Below are 21512 nucleotides of genomic sequence, written 5' to 3' on the forward strand. Positions count from 1 at the left end.
GACGCTCCAGCTGTGTATATGAATTGTTAAATTAATCAATACAGAAACACCATCTTCCAGGGCTAATTATCTTTGCTAATTGTGTTTATTTGAAGAAATCTAGGAAAATTGTGTAAAGACTGGAACAGTCCCCTCTTGATTTTGTACTGCTGCTGTGTGTAGTGCTGTATAGAACACTTTTATATAGGATAGATAAATGGTTGCGTGTGTTTGAAAGAAATATTGACTTGCTTTGTGATTTTATGTAGTTAGCTGGATGTGTGTATATCTCTTGTTCACAACAAAATCAAGTCCAGAAGAGTTTTTCAGCACAAGTAGGTTGGTTGAGCAGGGTAGGACTGAGGAATCATCCACTGCCCTTCCAGCCATCCAATTACACAGATAGGATAAATCTCCTTTAAATTGGTGATTATGTAGTGTGAATTGAATTAATATTTCCTCGAAATACAGCTCCAGAAGAAATAAAGGATGTGATAGCTTCTAGACCCTCTGTCACCTATTTTATCTTGCCAGAATGACTGACCTTTAAATGATGATAAATCAGTTCCTAGAATTTCTGTTTTTCAGGCAGCCTGCAGTAAGAAGCCAGGTAGGTGTCTCAGTGGTCATACAGAGGCCACCTCCCTATAAATTACATCGTTCTCTGACCTGTTCTACATCTCACAGTTCAGGCTAATCATTGACAGGACTTTTACAATCACAAGCTTTTAGTGAAGCTTTGATAAGACACTCCAGCAGCTTGTGGCAAATGAAGACAGTCTGCACGGCGTGGACTCCAGCAAAAGAATGGAATCTTTTCAACATCAGTACAAGAAATCTATTTTTTAACACTGGCACTGTAAACTGGCAGAATGTGTGGCCAACAACTGGAGAAGATTGTTGCTTTTTGGACATTATTTTTCATAAGGATAGTTACTGGGCTTGCTGGAGAGGGAAGATCTGTGTGGAAAAAGGACTCTCACTTCAGCCCTGTGAGTGAAACACAGATGTTTTTATACGACACTTTCCCCAAAGAGTTTCTCTGGGGTGTAGGGACAGGAGCTTTCCAGGTGGAAGGCAGCTGGAGGAAGGATGGGAAAGGCTCCTCCATCTGGGACCACTTCACCCACTCGGAGTTCAGGGATGCTGACAGCACAGGCACCTCCAGTGACAGCTATATCTTGTTGGACAAAGATTTGTCTGCTCTGGATTTTTTGGGAGTTACTTTTTACCAGTTTTCAATTTCATGGCCAAGGCTTTTCCCCACTGGAGTGGTAGCAGCTCCCAATGAAAAAGGACTTCGGTATTATAACACCCTTATTGACTCTCTACTACACAGAAATATTGACCCCGTGGTTACACTGTACCACTGGGACCTGCCCTTGAAGCTGCAGGAAAAATACGGGGGATGGAAAAATGAATCAATGATTGACATCTTCAATGACTATGCCACGTTTTGCTTCCAGACCTTTGGGGATCGTGTTAAGTACTGGATTACAATACACAATCCATATTTAATTGCTTGGCATGGATATGGCACAGGTATTCATGCTCCAGGAGAGAGAGGGAAAATAAGAACTGTCTACTCAGTGGGACACAATTTAATTAAGGTACAGTATAATAAGGTTTTACAAATTGATCTTGCATTGCTGTGGGAAATAACAGGGGAATTGGTCCTGTGATCACTGTTCTTTTAAAAAAAGTCACCTACTGTGAAAGCACCAAGAAACAGCCTTTAGCTAAGGCAGTCTTTCTGTTAATCCTCATTTTGATCTTATTGCTTGTCAGAACAGCTGACTCAGTAATTATTTGTTTTAAAGTGCTTGTTAATTATTTTATTTAAATTAGCTTTTGCATACAAATTCTAACTATTAAAGAGCATTCTTAGTTTTTTACATTTAGTTGAACAGATTTGGCCATACTGAAATGACTATTCTATTAGTTTAAAAGGAAATTCATTTGTATTTGCATGTTGAATCAATTTTACTGGCATAGAGTATGTATATGTAAGTATAATTGGTTCTAGCTTAGTAAGATCACATTGCAAAATGTTTGCTTTTAAACCAGTAAGGTTGGCTCTTCTTGGGTTTAGAAGAAAACAAATGTCCTGTTCAGTACTTGAGAGTTTCAAATTAGTGCCATGATGTACAGTATTTTTTGCATCTGCCGTGTTCAAAGTACTTTACAGAGCAGGTCACTATCCCATCTCTGCAGCCAGTATAATTCCCTCTGCTGAGACTATTCTGAACTGTCACAAAGAGAATTTTTCTACAACTTGCCATACATTATACATGTAATTAACAGCTAAATCTGAATAAGTTTATCCTACAGAAAGAAGTATGCATGTGGGAAAAATTATTTGCCAGAGTAGTTAAAATATTCTGTAACTGATAAATTCTTGTATTTGCTTCTGCCTGGAACCTTCAGAACATCATTTTTCAAAAAGGTCACACTGCAGTCAATAGAAGTTTTACACACAGAAAAGTTGTCAAGCATCCTGAGTCACAAACTGTTTTGATTTCAGACTTAGCAGAATGATTTAACTGTAAATATTTGTGAAGACTCTCAGAGAAAACTGATGCCAAATAATTATTTTGTTTTCAAGTGCTGTTTTATATAATGCATGTAAAAGATACCGTGTAAGTCTGCAGTATGTCTTGCCTTCATTTCTGAGTGTCACAATCAAATGTGAAGTACCAACTAGGCAGTCTCTGCACTTTCTGGAAAATCCATGTAAGCAGCACACCACACACAGGGAGCAATACTCCTCTGCCAAAGAATCAATTGGGTTTTCCAGGAAGCCAAGCCCAGCTGAGTCTGACACACAAATTACTGACCTAATTCTCTTAGTCAATATTATTTGTCTCTCAGACTTGATTTGATAGTTGCTTCTTGTTCTAGAGTATAAAATAAATCACTTGGTTGAAAGAGTTAAGGAGACTTTGAGCAGCACACAATCCTTTAACTACTGTTTTATTATCCTTGGGCAGAAATTATTTTTCTGTAGTACCCTTCTTACAACCCCATCAACATTACTTAAAGTATTAGCAGTTCTCTCCTGTACCGCTGTAAAATTTCTGAATATTTTAGATTTGAGATCAGTGAAAAATCTCAGATTTGTAGAAAAGTATTTGAGAAGCTGGAGTTTTCTGGTTGGGGTTAGAAATGGCATGGAAACTCTTGAGGTACCAGTCAATATGGGTCAATTCTTCTTATCTTTAGATGTAATTATTTATTTCTCTTCATAAACTGTAATGCCAGCCAGCCATTCCACAGAAGTCACAGTTAGTACATATGTTCCAAGCCAACTAGCCAGAGTCTTTCTCAAAGATTTTTGTGTGAGTTTGTTTGGTTCATTTTGCATTGTTAACAATACATTATTAATAGAATGTACTGATGCACAATCAAGATTCATATGTTGTGAAATATCTCTCCTTTGAGAGTCAAGAAAAGTTACAAGATTCTCTCTTTAAAGAGATTTCACATGGGTGTTTATTTAATGACTGGTATATACTGTTCTGTTTCTCAGACCTTGCATTATGCCTGCCTTCTGATTTCCCACTGCAAACCAAAAATGTCTTCATCACATACATGGAAAAAGTAATAAATTCACTTTCAAGCCTGGTGTGTCCTTATAGGTCCATTGCAGATCAGCTTCTTTTCTGTGCCCAGCTGCATTACTCCTGGCTTTTTGATAGATCTCACTGTGCCAGGATCTCTGCATGGACACTGCTGGCTTTCGGATCTGTGGATGAGTGTGCCCTAGGAAAGCGCTATAATTCATTCTCCTTATAAACAAATTTCTACTTCATGAACGGGAAATAATTATTACCTCTATGTCCTACCAGACACTTCCTTCCTTTCCCTAAAGGGGACTCCTTTCCTCAGGATGCAGAAAGATTAAACCACATCAGCACCTGGTATTTCTTACAGGAGAAGGGAAACCTGTCTCCCTCAAGTATAGTTCTAGGGTGGACATCAGAATCATCTATGCTTGTAAATGTTTTTGCTAAAAGATTTTTCAAATAGTAATAGCTATCAGTGATTGTGTAAAATTCAGCACTGACTGAGAGTTTTTTGAGGACTTGTTATTTTCAGGTTAGCTTTCTTAGATTTCTTGGTAATTGTTAGGGAAAACACAACCGAAATGCAGAACAGTTAACATACAACAAATTTGATAGTAAAGCCTCAGTCCTTCATAACACCCTCTCAAGATGTAGGCAATCCCTCAGAAGGATTGAGATTCAGTTTGCAAAAGAAAGGGTTTAGTTCTGCTTTAGTTCTACTGACTATGGGGCATCTTTACCAGAAATCAAAAAGGCCTTAAACAGAAATACACTCTCCAAATAAGCCACACACCCCTGCCCTTCTTCTGAAGTGTAACATCATCATCAGACTCTATATTCTAGTTCTTCATGGTTTAAACACCAAACAAGTAAACAAAAAGCCCAAATAATTTTATTAGCATTTTTTTCAATTTTAGTTTTCCTAAGTGTTCTTGATTTCCAGTACACTAAAATAACTCCAAATACCCCTAACATTGTTTTCTATACTCTTGCTGTTCAAAGAAAAATTGCTTGACTAAAGTATCTTAAGAATTTTGAAGTATTGCCCTTTCTATTGAAAGCTCTTTGCATACACATATGTTAAATTACAGGATCAGAATTTGAAGGAGTATGAGAATCTTTCAAAAAGATAATAGAACAATAGTCTTCAGTTTATTAAGCTGACTTTTCTAGCCTTTTCACAGGGTTAGTACTAACTGACATAGCACTCTCTGTGACTTTTAAGACTAAGGAAAATTCTCTACATTAACAACAGGAAAATATGCTGAAATTAATGAGTCATACATATCTACAATAAATACCCAGTATTGATCCTACTTTAACTGTGTATTTAGCCTTGACATTTGTCCTTGCTCTAACAAGGAGAATGAAAGATTAGGGATTAAATTCTAACTGAAAAAAGATTAGTCAAGACTTACTGAAAAATACCCAATTTGATGTATGATACAGCTTTGAAATTGATGCTTGTTTCATATCTGGTCTTAAAAAAACAAATTATATAAATCAGCTAATTCCATCAACCATAGTTTGTATTTAGCAAACACCTTCTATCTGAGAATGTTAAGTTTTTTTACAGAAAATTAACAACCCAAAACAGAATTATAAGCAAGCAAATTAAACCCTTACTACAGACAATGGCAATCTTTTTACAGTAAGATTTAATCCTCAGAATTAAGTCATCAGTGACACATACAAATTTGTATATGAGGATTCTATCTTAACTCATATTAAATGTACTTATTTATATTTGAGGTCTACTCCTCTAGAATTATACCTGTGGCTGTACTCTCTACTGTACACATTATTTTTAATAGTAACTTTATTTTCTTCTAATCATCTCCTGACGATGTGGATGATTATGAGTTATCCCTGACTGGCTTCTACATGTCAGTATCATATTCTAATTAGTTATTTTTTCTGGCAAAGCCATCTTTCTCCACTTCACCTAGAAAAGTGTGATTGCTATGATTTACCTGGTGCTATTGTCATGGTACTTGGCACTGGCAATTTTACAGCTGAGTGCAGTGGGGGCTTTCTTGTTAAGCCAATGCTACCATATGCCTCTTGTTCAACAGTGGTGTTTGTGGGCTGTGTCTGGAGAAAAAGCGTACAAACCAGGTGAGAAAACACTAGAGGCAGAGCACAGAGGTAGCCTGGCCCCAGCAGCCACCCCAGGCTGGAAGGACTTTCAGGAGAGGACAGTGAGGGCAACTGAGGAGATGGCACTGGCCACTTAAATTTTCTGATGAGGCTGCTGAGAAATCCATTTTATAGTACTTTAAATCTATCTTACAATTTGCCTCATGAATCCATTTTTGCTGGCTTCCCTCTTCAGCTGCAGAACATGCATTTCAAAGGTTAGTGCCACTTTTATCAGTATTTTCAAAGACAAACCTTGAACAAATGTTACGAGCATGACCTTAGAAACCATAAACAACTGATACACAAAATTTCACAAACTGTAATTCTTTGGTACTCCCCAGCTTAAACAAATACCTACCTGACATAAGGCCTTTTGGAGATCTTTTAAACTGTCAAGGCTGTGTGTCTCTAGGTAAATTAACTGAAATTATCGTCAAAGGTAAGCAATGCTGTTTGACTTAGTAATGATGGCAATCTTACTCAGCACTGAGTGTTTCACAATGCTCCTAATGTTTTTTTCTGGGTGCAAACTGTTATTTTCTTTCCAGCTTAAGAGTATAAAGCCACACTACAGGCATAAGGTAAACTCTGAGTTACTTGACAACTCTTCAGCTGGGAGAGGTCAGCTTCCCTCCCATGTCAGGTGTCAGATCACCCAATGTGATTCACACTGCAGTCCGGAGTCACTCTTCTCTGACCTACCTGTCCTGTTTCCTTAGAGGACTTTGACAATGCTAGTGGTTCCTCAGTCTCCCATGTATTTCTGGTTTTGTATTTCTGTTTTTTCTGCTGTATGCCCTTATTTAAGTAATTAATAATGTGATGTGTGATAATGCTACATTTTCTAAAACATTATGATAATCGAAAAGCGGTATTAAGATGTGAAACAGTGCAGTGGCCACTTCAAAGAAGAAATTAACTAAAATCCTGAACAAAATTCTCACTCAGAACTGCCGAAGTTGCCATTTGGCTTCAAACTTTCACAGCTGGGTCCTTTACCCAAGTTTTTACATTTAGGGATTGTTCAAATCTCAAAACTTGGAATACTTGCTCTTATGACTAGGCGAAAATAAAACCACTAAATCCCAAGAAGAGGGATGGGGTGGATGTGGTGGTTTGATCAGAGTAAGCCCAGGTAACCCCCGGAGCACAGAGCAGTTAGTAGCAGAGTCACCACTGACAAATGAAATAACATATGAGATGCATAATTGATGGAATAATTGTAAAGATGGTTTGAAATGTTACCTGTATCAGGAATCACTGTTTGACAGAGAAAGACTCAGGTGGAACTGGCTAGATCACAGAGTTCAAATCCCACTGTTAGAGCAGTTCCAAAGTGTCTGCGTAACAGCTATTCTCATCCCTGCTGAGATCTCTCCTGAAATTTAGACGTATGTTAAAAGGAAAAAAGCCACAGCCCTAACGTGTCATAGGAACAGCACACGAGTTACTGAGTATTGCCCTCATCCCAAGGAACCTTGCAGGGTAACAGTGATTGCCCATTCAGCTGTGCAGGGTAATTCATGTGCCTTAACTGATACGTCTGTATAAGCCTGCAGTGACTCAGATGGAGCTACCTGCCTCTCGAGCTGCCAAGGCACAAAGGGACTTACTAGAGTTACAATTTAATACTATTTTTCTCTCATCAGGCTCATGCAAAAGTTTGGCATACCTACAAAGAACACTTTGAACCCTTTCAGAAGGGGATGATATCCATAGTCTTGGGATCCCACTGGATCGAACCTAACAAATTGGAAGATGAGTCGGACATTTCTAAATGTCAGAAGTCTCTGGAGAGAGTACTCGGGTGGTTTGCTAAACCTATCCATGGGGATGGGGATTATCCAGAAGAACTGAAAAATGAATTCTTGTTTTTGCCACACTTTACTGAAGATGAAAAAAACTACGTAAAGGGAACGGCTGACTTCTTTGCATTTTCCTTTGGTCCTAGTAACTTTAAACCTCCAAACACTCTACCAAAAATGGGACAAAATTTGTCACTCAATTTGAGGGAAGTACTGAACTGGATTAAATTGGAATACAACAGTCCTCGAATCTTGATTGCAGAGAATGGCTGGTTCACTGACAGCCATGTGAAAACAGATGACACAACAGCCATCTACATGATGAAAAACTTCATTAATAAGGTTTTACAAGGTTTGTACAGAAATTACTTGTTGGATTTTTTCAGAGAGCACTTTTGATAATTTGATATTTAGCTCTGTAATAATTTAATCTTCTTTAAAAAGATAATGGCAACAAAGTTAATCATTAATTATTTATATTGCATGAGTATAGTCATGGATCAGGATCTCCTGGTGCTAGGTGTTATACAAACAGAAAAAACCCTGTCCCAGAAAGCTAAAGTCCAACATCTGCATTAGGTTAGGGTTTCCATACTGAAACTATTATTCCTGCAGGACTGCAAGACTCCATCTACAGTAGGGACAAAAAAGCCTTGAGATCTTCTTCTGTGAACATCACCTCTGATGACACAGGGAGCTTAGTTAACTCCTGACCTTTCCTACCTTCAGCCCCTGGTTTCTGCCCCAAACCTTCCCCTTGTTTTTCAGGAGGCTTTTCTCATCCTCACTCTAGATCCTGACCTGTTTCTGCCCTGTCCTTTCACTGCCCCTGCAGACAATGCTAAAAGTATATTCTTACTCTGATCCACCAGATCTCTACCTATCACCAAACATTTTTTCTTTACCATAAAGTATATGTAAAACAGTACTTTTTTCCTCAACCCATTTAAATGGCCACAAAATCTCAGTATGCACCATCTCAAGTACCACAGCATCTTTTGCTCTGACAATTAAACTTACCTCAACTATTCAGTATGTTTCTACAAACTAAAAACTAAAAGTTTTCACTTCTTTCAGTTCTAAAAACAGTTGTCACTTACTCTGTCCCTAGATGTCTGCTCCCATTTGTTCAACCTTCCTCTTTGCGGACATCAAGTACTCATCTTTACTTGCAAGGCCATTCTAGCTTATCTCTTTATCCTCTACATCATTCTCTGCCTCTGCATGTTGCAGTGGTTATTTTCAGACATTTTTGTACTTTCTCCCACGGTTTTCCTAATTTAGAAGTTGCTTTCTCTGAAAATACATGCCATTGTATTGCTTTGTTACATTTCCTTGCCTCCTTTCCAGTATTCTGGCCTTGTCTATCAGCTTCTCATATACTCACATTGCAAGCTCTTGGGGTTTCTGATTTCATCTGGCAACAAGGAAAACATCCACAGACTATGCCCATGCTGCTGGGTACCTTGGAACTCTGCTGCATCAATACATGCACTATGCAAAACTGCTTTCTGCTTAAGTTGCAGCCTGGTGTGACTAGGGTAATGAAGTTCAGTGGAAATACAAAATGATGCAAAATGAAATGTCCTGAGAAAATTAAGGCTAAACAATACTGGGAAAGAATAGACCAGAAAACTTCATTTTTATTCCTTGGCTTACTGCTGTGGTGGACTACAGGTAAAATATGGCTTATGCACCTGTCTGCATCAAAATCCTCAGCAACCCTACTTGGTCACTGCTCTGTCTTGGGTATTCCAGCTCTTATAAGGTTAATGTGAAGAGTTATCTTGTGTTATTTCCAGCTTAAAGCTGGCAACAGGCACTGAACATGACTGACCGTGGAGTTTGGACTTTTTCTTCCAGTCTGCCAGCTGGCACAAGCCTGCACGGGTAAAAAACATTGTGGTTAGCTGGTGTCTGCTGAGAAGCTTATTTGCAGGCTCTGCTGCCCTCCCTGAAAAATCAGGTTCCATGTCTGAGAAAGCAGTTGTGCTTCTCATGTATTATATGTAAAAGATCATTTCCAGACTCCTTCATAAGAGGGACATTGTGATTGCCTGAAGAAATCAGCATGCACCCATTATGTAACTAAACCAGTCTCTAGGTTGGCTAACCCAACTTCTCTAAAGTCATTAACAGTCCCATGCCAACAAAATAAATTTTTCCATTTACAAGCTGAGTAGACATTCACAAATGTTTGAGCTTGCAGACATCTGTCAAAGACAGAAAGAGAGTTTTAGTTTCATGACAAAGTTACAAACCAGATCAACTGTTGCTCCCTTTATTTTTACTCATGATTCTCTAATTTTACTGGTATTATTTTGCTAGCAAATTGTCAAGTGCAACTTCAAACCTGGATGTGATATAATATTTCTTGTTTGCTCAGAGCAGAAATAAAGCATCCTACAGAAATTTAATTTCTTAAGGAATTAGTGACACCTTTTTTTTAAGTAAATAAAGATTTAAGATAGATATGTATATGTCAGTTTTGCAATGAATTACAGTGGGTCAATAACCCTACAAATGTTGAGAAGACACTCAAGATTTTCAAAGTAAATAGCCCCTTCTCATAAATATCCCTTATGTATATTAGAGTACTAAACACAAGACTCATGGATGTTACCTTTTTTTATGCAGCTATTAAATACGACAACATAGATGTGTTTGGTTACACAGCCTGGTCCCTCCTTGATGGCTTTGAATGGCAACATGCCTACAATATCAGGCGTGGATTATTTTATGTAGATGTCAAAAGCAAAAAAAAGGAAAGGATTCCCAAGTCATCTGCTCTTTATTATAAACAAATCATACAAGAAAATGGCTTCCTCCTGAAGGATTCTACCCCAGACTTGCAAGCGCAGTTCTCCTGTGACTTCTCCTGGGGTATCACCGAGTCTGTTCTCAAGGTAAGCACAAAATATTAAAAGGATCACTGGAAACATATCAGCAACTTCAGCTTTGTGAACAAATGGCTGTATAGGGTGCCTTGCATTCAAGAATTCCAATGCACATTGCCAATAGACCCTGCTGCAGGAGCCCTTCAGGTGCAGCCCTCCCTCTGCTCCCGTCTCCATGTGGCAGATCAGGTGAGGAAATCTCAGACCAAGAAGTTGATCCAACCAATTGTTACTGGGTTATTTTTCAACTAGGGGTTTCCAAATCCAGTATGCAGTGTGGCCATGGGGATGCTTGTGATGGCCTTATGGAGAGAATGACAAAGGGCAGGGACAAGGTGATTATGCTGGCGACAGGAGAGCAACCTGCAGGCTCCAGGTCTTGTCTACAGCAGAAACACATTCCTGGGTTAGGCCTGGCTCTGGCCTGGCTCTAAGCACCATTTAGACAAGTGGATAAGAAGTCATTCTTTAAAAAGACACAAAGCACAGGTGAAGATAACCAACCTTGAGGTTTTACCATCTGAGCTCACACTAGAAAACAGATCGTACGACCTTTTATCCAAATTGGTTCCTACAAGACCTATTTATACTTCATTTTGCTTCTGCTTTAAACTTAGTAAAGCTAACTGTATGTATGGCCAGTGTTGGGATACCCTTCTTGTCATTGCACACAGACCGTGCCATGACAAATATCAGCCTGAAAAAGTAACAACAAAATCCCCTAATTTAACCTATTCATTGACAACCACAGGGGGAAAAAAAGTTATGCTTCTATGTATCTTGTTAATACGCAGCACAAAAAATACATTTTGTTTTAAAAAAACAATCTAAATATTTTAAACTCCACTATATTGTACTTTGAAACCTACAAAAAGCATTTTAAAATTGGAATATAAAAAAATATGTGCTATTCAGAACCTTTTCAACTAGTAGGAGATAGAAAATATGTAACTAAATGCTACAAGCTGTTTGTGCCAGATTACTATGCCTCAGTTTCATGAAGTTGCTCACAGCAGCAGTGCTAAAATTATCTGTGCCCACCTTGTACAACCCCTGGTGCTTGTTCTCACCACTTGGTTTCAGGGCAGCTGCCTGGGAACTGCTGCATGCATGACCAGAGTGAGCTCCATCAAAGAGAGCTGGTGGCAGGGCAAATGCCCATGTGTAATTGCATAGAAAAAAGTGCAATTTTGATGTTTTTCAAACTGAAAGGAACAGAATGATAAGCTAGTGGTGAGTTGGTTATCCTCTTCCCGCCTGGAGCATCTAAGCAGGACGTTCTGACATCCAGCACTCATCAACATCTAAACACAGGCAGAAAACCAGACTACAAGCAGGTATTATGTTCATTTAATTAAAACCCATTTAACATATTTTTATTTTCACAGGCAGAATCAGCAGCTTCCTCACCACAGTTCTGTGATTCCAGCTTGTACCTCTGGAATGTCACAGGGGATGGGCTTCTGCACAAAGTTGAAGGGGTAAAGCTAAAAACCCGACCAGCACAGTGCACAGATTTTGTCAGTATTAAAAAGCAACTGGATCTCCTGGAAAAAATGAAGGTCACCCATTACAGATTTGCACTTGACTGGTCACTAATTTTACCAAATGGAGATTTGTCAGTGGTCAACAGGCAAGTTCTTAGGTATTACAGGTGTGTGGTTAGTGAAGTCCTGAAACTCAACGTTCAATCCATGGTCACCTTGTATTATCCAACTCACACCTACCTGGGCCTGCCGGGTCCTTTGTTGCAGACAGGAGGATGGTTGAACCAAACCACTGCCTATGCTTTTCAAGACTATGCAGCTTTATGTTTTAGGGAACTCGGTGATTTGGTTAAACTTTGGATTACAATAAATGAGCCTAACCAGCTAAGCAGTGTCTACAACAGGAGCAGCAATGACACCTATCGGGCAGCACATAATTTATTAATAGCACACGCCATGGCCTGGAGAATATACGACAAGCAGTACCGGCCCTCTCAGTATGGCAAAGTGTCCCTGTCCCTGCATTCAGACTGGGCTGAGCCTGCCAACCCCTTCTTTGAATCTCATTCAAAAGCTGCCAACAGGTTTCTTCAGTTTGAAATAGGTTGGTTTGCCAATCCCATATTTAAGACGGGGGACTACCCAGCTACTATGAGGGACTACATCACATTTAAAAATAGAAAAGGCCTCTCACGCACTTTGTTGCCATCTTTCACAAGTGAGGAAAAACAGCTTGTCAAAGGTGCAGCTGACTTTTATGCACTGAATCATTTCACCACCAGATTTGTGATTCATGAACCTCAGAATGGAAGCCAGTATGACTTTGATCGTGACATTCAATTTCTGCAGGATATCACCTGCCTGAGCTCCCCTTCTCGTTTGATGGTGGTGCCTTGGGGAATGCGCAAAGTTCTCAGGTGGATCAAGAACACTTACGGTGACATTGACATTTACATCACAGCAAATGGAATAGATGACCCATCCTTAGACAAAGATGAACTTCGAAATTATTACTTGGGCAAATACATACAAGAGGTTTTAAAAGGTAAGTATGTGACAGATTCATGTTCCCCGGAGCTATTTGCATGGCTCAGACCCAGGCACAGCTAAGTCTTGCCCTGGACAGAGTGACCAGTCCTGGTTCAGATGCAGGAACCTGCAGCACTGAGGGGCCCAACTCTGCAGTCACACTCAGGGCAGCTAAGACACAAAGGAACGGTATCAAGTGCCTTGCACAAAATGCAGCTACAGCTGCCTCCAGCTTAAAGAAGCTTCTCCATGTGAGAAACTCTCTGGGCATGCACATACAGCAGAGTTATTAGGAGATGGCACTTCAGCCCCACAACTCTCAAGAGACAATTAAAATTTCTACTCTCCAAAGAAAGGCAAGAGCCTCCTTGCTTGCTGAACTAGTCATTGGACACAGAAGTGCAATCAAGTCCACAGAGATCTGGAAGGACATACAGAAGAAATACAGCAGGGTACCAGCAGCACCAGCTGCTGTTGAAGGGAGAGTCCAACTCTAGTTCTTGTGTTTTCTCCTGGGTGCATATGGAAATCTAGTACTTCACTTTAGAGAAAAACTAGTAAGACTTATGGAGGTAGAGGACAAAAACATTAAAGGCAATGATCTTCAGCAAAAGTTCATTGTATTAGAAATGCTACAGGGACCTCACCCTTCCCCTCCCTCTTCCATCCAATCATTAAATAAAAGCAGTGAGATACAGGCTACCAGCAAGGCTTTGGTACCTGAACCATACAGGCAAAATGAGATGTGCAATACATCCCTGCCCTCACTGCTCCCTGCTGGTGAGCATTAGAGATCCTGATCAGGACATGGGGTTCAAAAGCTTTTCTGAGGCAACTGACATCAAACACAGTCTAGGTATCCTGCTTTCTCCTCTCCAGGAATTAATAAAAAACGACACAAATCTTACTCATGGCTAAGCATGGCCTTGTACACACCAAGAAACAAAGTGTTCTCTTTCCAGTGCTTAGCTTTCTCAGTTACTACAGGACTAATGAGCATCTGCTGATTTATTTTCCACACTAATTTCATACCGCAAATGAAAAAACAATACATTAGTAGAGGAAGTAAGTTATTAAATTAAAGAGCTGTTGAAAGGGCATTTCATTATAATATTATTTTAATTTTCAGAGAGTATGACACTTCACAGCACTCACAAAAAGACCCACCAGTTCACATTTTCTTAATCTGGGTCACACACCCAACTATGCTCACTGCTTGCACAGGACTTCAAGGCCTATTTGTTAAGGATTTTCACCCAGCACTTGGGTGCAGCAGTGTAACAGAGCCATGCATACTGCAGGGATGAGCAGATGAGTTTGGAGCAGGGCAGAAATTCTTGGAAAGCTGCTCTCATGGCACCAACGGGCAGCTGCTCCAGAGTCATTGCAGCTGGCTTCAGTTAAGAGGAGTATCTGGCTTTTCCCAGGAAAACAAACTCCCAACTCCAACCCTGTTCAAATCCAGTTTTCATGAGGTAGGTCCAAAAATTCCCAAATCATAATAAGGATTTTTTAAAAACAGTAAGACACTGAGTAAGACAACTGAGTATTAGAAGCAGTAAATATTTTATAAGTACACTTTTTTAATTGATAACAATTTGAAATCTGAACTCCTTACCAGAAAGTCTGAAGGTTTTACTCGAAATACAAGTTTTATTAACACTGTTTTGGTTTCTTTTCTTTCTCAGCTTACTACATTGACAAAGTCAAGATTAAAGGCTACTATGCATTTAAGCTGACTGAAGAAAAATCTAAGCCCAGATTTGGATTTTTCACTTCAGATTCCAAAGGAAAGCCTTCAATAAAATTTTACAATAGCCTGATAAGCAACAATGGCTTTCCTGCTGACTACTCAATCTGTGGCTCCTCTAACCACAAAAAGCAGTGTAGCTTTTGCTTGTTTATTTCTCAGAAGAAGCCATTAATATTCTTTGCCTGCTGCCTTTCCTCCACCCTCATTTTGCTTTTAGCTTTAATTTTTTTTCACAAAAGAAAAAGAAGGAAACGTTTTAAGGCAAAAAGCATCAAGTGCATCTGTCTCTCATTTTAAAAGGGGGCACAAGCCCACTTTCAGTGAGATCCTTCGCTGCATTCTGCAAGTGGACAATGCTACTCGGACAACTGTGGAAAAGCACTGAGTCACTCCAGTCACACACACCAAGCATTTCATTCAAAAACAAAGTAATCACATTCACAGGAAGAAGAGCCATGGCACTTTTTTTCTGGTGAAAGGACTTTTATCCACCTACTGTATATAGAAGACAACTTCATCTACTTAAAAAAAATAAAGAATTATGACTCTCCTGTGCCTCGGAATAACATTTAAAACAGCTTTACTTGCAAAGAGCAACTTTTGAGAACTGATATGCACTTTTGTATTAATAAAGTTGTCTTGTGATGTGTATTCATGTTATGTTGTTGAGCACGAAACTGTAGCTGTTAGGATTTACAAGGTTTTATTAAACCCCACAAACCTTCAACTAAGTATAAGAGCAGGATTGAAATGTGCCAGGCCAGCTTCTGAAGATACCCCTAAAAGAACAAAACCAAATTAACTCCATTATTGACCAAGAGATATCCCTTACAGATTGGGTAGTTTTAAGCAAATATAACTGGAGACAAAACCATATACAGTCACTTTTTTCATCTCCAAAATGGGGCAGCCATAACAATTTTTACTAGCAGGGAACATCTAAATAGTAACTATTAACCCACTCATCATAGAGTGATGAATGTAAACTGCACTTGTCATTACACAAGTGGATCTTCTGGAGATTTCTGGAATTTCTTAACATGTGTGGGATACTTAACCAACCTATTGCCAAGTATGTTTCTGCACTATTCCCAGTATTTTATGTATTTCTTCCAAACTGAATGGAGCAAGTGACAGTGTGGCTTTTACTACTGCATAGAAATAGTATAACCTCCCAGTTAGATGTTGCTACATGGTAAGGTTAGTAGTGAGGAAACAAAGCTGTACCCCAGATAACAGGAATCACTTCTTGTGAAACTCAGCAATACTCTTGAGATCTGAGGTCAAGTCCTTTGTTTTCTTAATTGAGGAATAAAAATAAAGCATAGTATTTCCAGACTTCTGCTTCTATGTATTTAGTTTGAATGGCTTTACAAATCTAGTTCTACTGATTTCAGTTTTGTTCCTCATCTACATCAGATTCTGTCATCACAAGTCTGAGGCTTGAGAAAAGATGTGAAAGAACACTGGTCTCCCCCCTGTGAGAACAATGCTTTTACTATTTCCTAATGCTGACTCAAAAATGCCTCTTCATGACTTTGTCACAGAAAAATCATGGTAGCATGCCCTACCAGTCTCTGAGCACATTCATACAGTCTGAATGAAGTCTGATAGTTTGAAAACACATTGGTATAATGTGGACCCAGTGTGCAATATGCTTCTCCAAAAGCCATCAGGTTCACACAATCACCATTTAATTCTTTAATAAAAATTTTAAAAAAGCCAACCCAAACAAAAAAAGCCAAAAAACCAGCAAAACAAAGATATGAAATATGGTTTATTTTATTAAACCTGTTGTGGTGTTTAGATTTTGTACCAGCTGGCGGCATTGCTGCTATAATGTCTCATGGTAGTTTCTATCAGGATCCAGACAACTGTAAATAAAACATTAAGAGCTTTTAGCAGTACAAATGTGAAACTGAAAGTTTGTAACAATTTGATGTTAATTTATCTGATTTTAATGCAAGACAGACACTTAATAGCTCAAAGAATTAGCTTGATTTTACACAGACAAGATTAAAGATGCCTTCAAACACAACAGCTCAATCGTTCAACAAATGTATTAAGTTGTTCCATCTCTCTAAGTCACTTAGAACAGCCCCAAAAGCTGAGGGTTTTTTTGAGGCCTGCAAATGTTTGGTATCTGGAGGATGATTTTAAAAAATAGTTTATGAAACTCACTTCATCTACATCCTGCCTCAAGCTTAGGTTCTGAAGGCACACAGCATACAATTTATTTGTAAGTTAGACTGTCTCATTCTGCACAGGTGTTTTGTACTATGTATGGAACCACACACAGCTGAAATGCATTGAATTCCTTTAGCAGTCAAAATTCCCACATTATCCCCAAATCCTTGTACTCAACTTCAGTTAAAAATGCCCACAGACAATGTAAACAATTGTCCTTGTTAAACTGACCTATTTACCAGCATTTACATACTAACTGCTCACAAGACCTTCATATATAAACTGGGAACTGTGCACTATTTTAGTGAGGGCAGTGTCCAACCAGAAGGAACATTAGTCTGAAGGCCTTTTCAGTAAATAGCTGTAAACCAGTCTGTCAGGCCAGGTCAGCCGATTTTAAGTTCTCAGCCAGCACTGCAGCTTGCACTCACAGTGCAAAGAACAGCACTGGAGAGATAGGTTTTCTCCATACAGTAGCAAAATGCCAAGTTCTGAAAGATGGAAAACTACTGTTGAAAGACAAGAATTCAAGTCTTATGATGCACCTTATGACACCTTTTACAAAGACAATTTCATCCATTGGGAACCTGTTTAACCATGGCCATGTTGAAGCAGATAAACCTTGTCAAGTCCCCATCTCTACAGAGAAGATGTACATTGTGTACTAAGATGATACCTACCTATGAGTTTTACTCATCTGCCTGCTGCACTGTTCCTTTCTCTGAGACATAGATACCATCCAAGAATTTCCTGATATCCTTGTTCTTGACTGTGGTGGCTTGCTGGATCAAGGCAGCTGCAGACAAAGTGAGACCATTAGCACAAAACCAAAAGGTCCAAGCCAACTTGTAGCCTTTTTTATACTCTAGTATTTCAACTAACAAACAGGACTGTCATCTAGAGACAGGAATACCAACTTTAAATCCTGTAAGGTCTAATGAAAATAGGATGCACTTCACTGAGCTCATTTTGGCAACTCAGGACAGTGGCACTTCATTAATACACACATGTGCAACTGAAAAGCTTGGCACCAAAAAGACTGTAGGTACTACTCAAAGAAGGTTCTGCAGACTTGTAAAACATCTTTAAGCTTAAGAACAGAGTAAAGAATTATGAAAAGCAATTACAGTAACTACAGGAAAAAAAAAATCTGGGCTGTTGTTTACCTCAGGGTTTGAGGTAAAGAGTTTGCTAAGCTGGCATCTTCAGATAAAAGTTGCCATATAATTTTCCACACATCTACTTTCACAAACCTGAATTGGAGACCAACTCAATATCATTCCCTTCAAGGATCAGCTCATCCTTCTGGGCTTGAGATACTGCGCAGGTAACACCTATAGAAAAGCAAACACTGTTGAAGGTGTTAAGTGTATTAAAGAAACACATATTAATGTCTTATCCCAATTTACATATCTAGACACTAGTATTAAAGACAATAATTTGCCTGTATGACTTCGTTAAATAGTCCCTCAAATCCATTCCAGGGTTGTTCCTCCCTCACACAGTTTCAAAATTTAAAGATTAGTGCAAGCCATGGTGTGGAGTAAAAGCTACTGAAGTGATACTCCTGCATACCCATTGTAACATTAGAGCATCAACCAACACTGTGTAGAAGCCAGTGCTTTTGCCAGCACAACTATGTCAGCCAGGTGGTGCCATTGCCCACAGGCTTGTGCTCATTAAGACAAAAACCAGAGTCACCCCAATCAAAAGCCTTTAAAAACCACCTGCCCCATGTCATGTCATGTCTTTATACTAGCAATGCTGCAAATACTCACAAGGAGTACACATGATGGCATTTGAGAATCTAATAGGAAACTTGAATTTGTAAGGAGAGTAAGACAAGTTTTTACAGTTTGATCTATTTAATCAGCAGGTATCAGATTTTCAGCCAGCCCTTTACAAACAGTAAATGCTGAGTTTAAAAAAAAAATCAAATGCAATAATCAAACCCACCCTTAATATCCCACAATAAATCAAAAACCCTGTAAATCTGAAATGTTATCTACAAGTGTTTTGGGACAAGTCTAACACATTCCTCTAAAGTCATCCCAAAACATCATCAGTCACATTAAATGTCCTTGCCCATACCCTCACCAGGTAGAATTAGAAAAAAATAAATGGATAAGGGAGGTCTTTCCTACTGGATCTATGTAACTCTTTATGACAGACTATGAACTCTGTTTTGTTGCCTCCTTTCAGAAGTTTAACAACCTCCATCAAGTACCTACTTTTCTGTTAGACATTTTACTGAAACTCCAAGTGTGCAAGATGTAAAAACAGCTAACATTATGGTAATTTTAGTTTATTGTGCATGCTCCTATATAATCAGCAAATTCAAACCAGAACACCTTAAAGACCAAAACTATGATGTGGGATGAAAATAAATCATATATGATGTTTTAAAACAGAAACACAAATCTAACACTAAGCACCTGCAGGTTACTACCTATAAACACTGTTAAGGTATCTCAGTGATTACAGTAAATCCTGGACTCCTTGTATTACAGTAGCTAACTCCAAACTGGTTATTAGCTAGCTCTTGGTAGTAAAGATAAATTACAGAGGCATTATTAATAATAAATCTAAACAGTGGGAATGTTTACATAAATTCAGACAAGCACAAGACGTGTTGCTCCAACAATTATTCATCTTCTCCCGTTCTCAGTGGCAGAGCATAAAGCCAACAACCTGGAAAGCCTAGTTAAAACCAGCAGAATACACCTCCAGAAATGCTCACCTGGCCTCATCCGCACTCTGCGAATGTACTTCTCTCCTAAGAAGTTCCGGATCTCCACAAGTGAGCCATTGTCCTGTATGACTACATTGATTGGGAAGTGAGCGTACACCGACCTCATCTTGTAGCGAAAGCCCTGGGATACAGGATTGAAAGAGATACTGAAAGCAGAACACACCCAAAAGGCAGAACACATACATAAAGCTTACAGGAGAAACTAAAGCCAAGGTGTATCAACAGCTTCTGAAAAAGGCCAGGACAGCCCAAAAGACATTCATGCTTTTCTCTACCTGCAGAACTTGCTTGACAGCAAAGGCAAGACAAAAACAAAAAGGAGCAAGAAGCTGCATCTTGGATGCTTAAACGCTCTCCCTCCATGAAGTGAAAGGCTCTCACTGCAAGTAACAAAAAGGGAAGCAGTTATCCTGGTTCCAAACACAACTTACCAGAGTGACCCCCTTGATCATATTCTGTACATGGCTGCAGATTGTGCGAACTGTTGCCAGCTCCTTTCTGTTACCCCACCACTTGTCAACACGCAGCTGCATTAAAAAAACACATTAACAAAGCTTTCAGCTACACTTCAAAACCAGCAACAAAATAATTTTGTGACAAATGAGGAGCAAAGTTTTCTAAAGTCCACCAAACAAAACCACTGAACTGTTTTGTTTCTTTGACAGACTACTAAAGGCCCACCTGTCTCCTGTCTTTTAAAACCTAACCCTCGGACATGCGACGAATGTTGGTTTTCTTCAGGTGTTGCCACTAACAAGTCTTCAAAAGAGCTGGGGTAGATAAATAAAGAACCTCGAGCTAAAGGAGGTATTAGCAACTGCTAAGCATATTGTTTTAAAGTCTGCCTCCTATGCATGATCAAATTAAATGAAACACTGTGTGTATATCCACTGTTTCAATGAAGCATTCGATCTCTGTAAAACGGGCTGAAATCAATCACTCTTGATATTTTCTTATACATGCATTTATTTATAGAGTATCTGCTCTCCTAATGTAGCTTCCAGCTTCTGAAAATCCAATAAACTGGTTTTTAGCCTCTAAAAGAAACAGCTTGTAGAACAGCATACCATGATCAACCCTTTTCCCTGTAACTGACTGTCACAACGAAAGAATGCAATCAACAAATTCACTCCCACAGTGCCTGAGAAGGTCCCACGCCTCCATCAGACCAAACTCTCTGAGGAACCACAGTAATAAACAAAACCTAGCAAACGACACGCCCGCAGCTGAACGTTTTTGGCCACTCTCCTACACCACCGAAAACTTTTTACGCCAACGGAAAAGCTCGCCTCTATCTCTGGGCATCGAAGCGGCCTGACCAGCACTCACCTTCTTGTGCTTCTTTCCCAGGAGGGACAGCTCCACATTGATGTGGTTAAAATCCCTCCGCAAGGTTCCTCGGGGCCCCTTCACAATGACCGTCCGGCCCTTCAGCGAAACTCCCACTGCGAACCAAAGGCGGACACGCGTTACGGGCTGCGCGGGCGGCACCGCCTGGCGCCTCCCGAACGCGGCGCGGACTGACCTTGCTCGGGGATGTCTACGGTCTGGTTGCTGAGGATGGTCTTCATCCTGCGGGAGACAACGAGAAACGCTGGAGGCTCCCTCGGCCTTATGCTCGCAGGGCCCCCGCCCGCGCTCCGCTCCCCGCACCGGCACTCCCCGCCCGGGCCCAGAGCGCAGCGGCCTCAATGGGGCCTTGCCGGTAAGGCACCGTCCCGGGGCCCTCTCGCGCGAGGTGCGGAACAGGAGGCGCCGGCGGGGCCCGGCGCCGCCATGGGGGGCTGTCCCCGCGCGGACGGGGCGCTAGAGGGCCGTGCGCCGTGGATGATCGCGGATTATCCCGGTATTCCCGGGCGCACCCGCCACCGCCACCCGACCTCACCTCGCAGCGCGCAGTGCCAAAAGAGACAGC

General features: G+C 40.0%; 2 protein-coding genes across 2 annotated transcripts; one reads left to right on the plus strand and one right to left on the minus strand.

Moving 5' to 3' along the window:
• The first annotated feature begins 851 nt into the window (after positions 1-851).
• On the plus strand, positions 852-14955 carry KLB (klotho beta). The gene is made up of 5 exons (XM_062493459.1): positions 852-1589; positions 7337-7844; positions 10130-10398; positions 11778-12921; positions 14594-14955. Exons 1-5 carry the CDS (start codon positions 852-854, stop codon positions 14953-14955), a joined length of 3021 nt encoding a protein of 1006 aa, XP_062349443.1.
• A 1469-nt stretch (positions 14956-16424) lies between these two features.
• Positions 16425-21503, minus strand: RPL9 (ribosomal protein L9). Its single transcript, XM_062493460.1, has 8 exons — positions 21483-21503; positions 21123-21169; positions 20927-21042; positions 20029-20124; positions 19586-19718; positions 18099-18179; positions 17526-17641; positions 16425-16532 (listed from the first exon to the last, which is right to left on the minus strand). The coding sequence occupies exons 2-7, from the start codon at positions 21166-21168 to the stop codon at positions 17535-17537; spliced, it is 579 nt and encodes a 192-aa protein (XP_062349444.1). The 5' UTR covers position 21169; positions 21483-21503; the 3' UTR covers positions 16425-16532; positions 17526-17534.
• Positions 21504-21512: the final 9 nt, after the last annotated feature.

This window comes from Cinclus cinclus, chromosome 5 (genome assembly GCF_963662255.1).
Source record: "Cinclus cinclus chromosome 5, bCinCin1.1, whole genome shotgun sequence".
NCBI lineage: Eukaryota > Metazoa > Chordata > Aves > Passeriformes > Cinclidae > Cinclus > Cinclus cinclus.

Coding starts and splice junctions, on each gene's coding strand:
- RPL9 (XM_062493460.1), bottom strand. CDS start 21,168: ATGAAGACCATCCTCAGCAACCAGACCGTAGACATCCCCGAGCAAG. Junction 19,719..20,028: donor TGATCAAGGGGGTCACTCTG/GTAAGTTGTGTT, acceptor CCTGTATCCCAG/GGCTTTCGCTACAAGATGAG. Junction 18,180..19,585: donor CAGAGTGCGGATGAGGCCAG/GTGAGCATTTCT, acceptor GCTTTTCTATAG/GTGTTACCTGCGCAGTATCT.
- KLB (XM_062493459.1), top strand. CDS start 852: ATGTGTGGCCAACAACTGGAGAAGATTGTTGCTTTTTGGACATTATTT. Junction 10,399..11,777: donor TCACCGAGTCTGTTCTCAAG/GTAAGCACAAAA, acceptor TTATTTTCACAG/GCAGAATCAGCAGCTTCCTC. Junction 12,922..14,593: donor CATACAAGAGGTTTTAAAAG/GTAAGTATGTGA, acceptor TTTCTTTCTCAG/CTTACTACATTGACAAAGTC.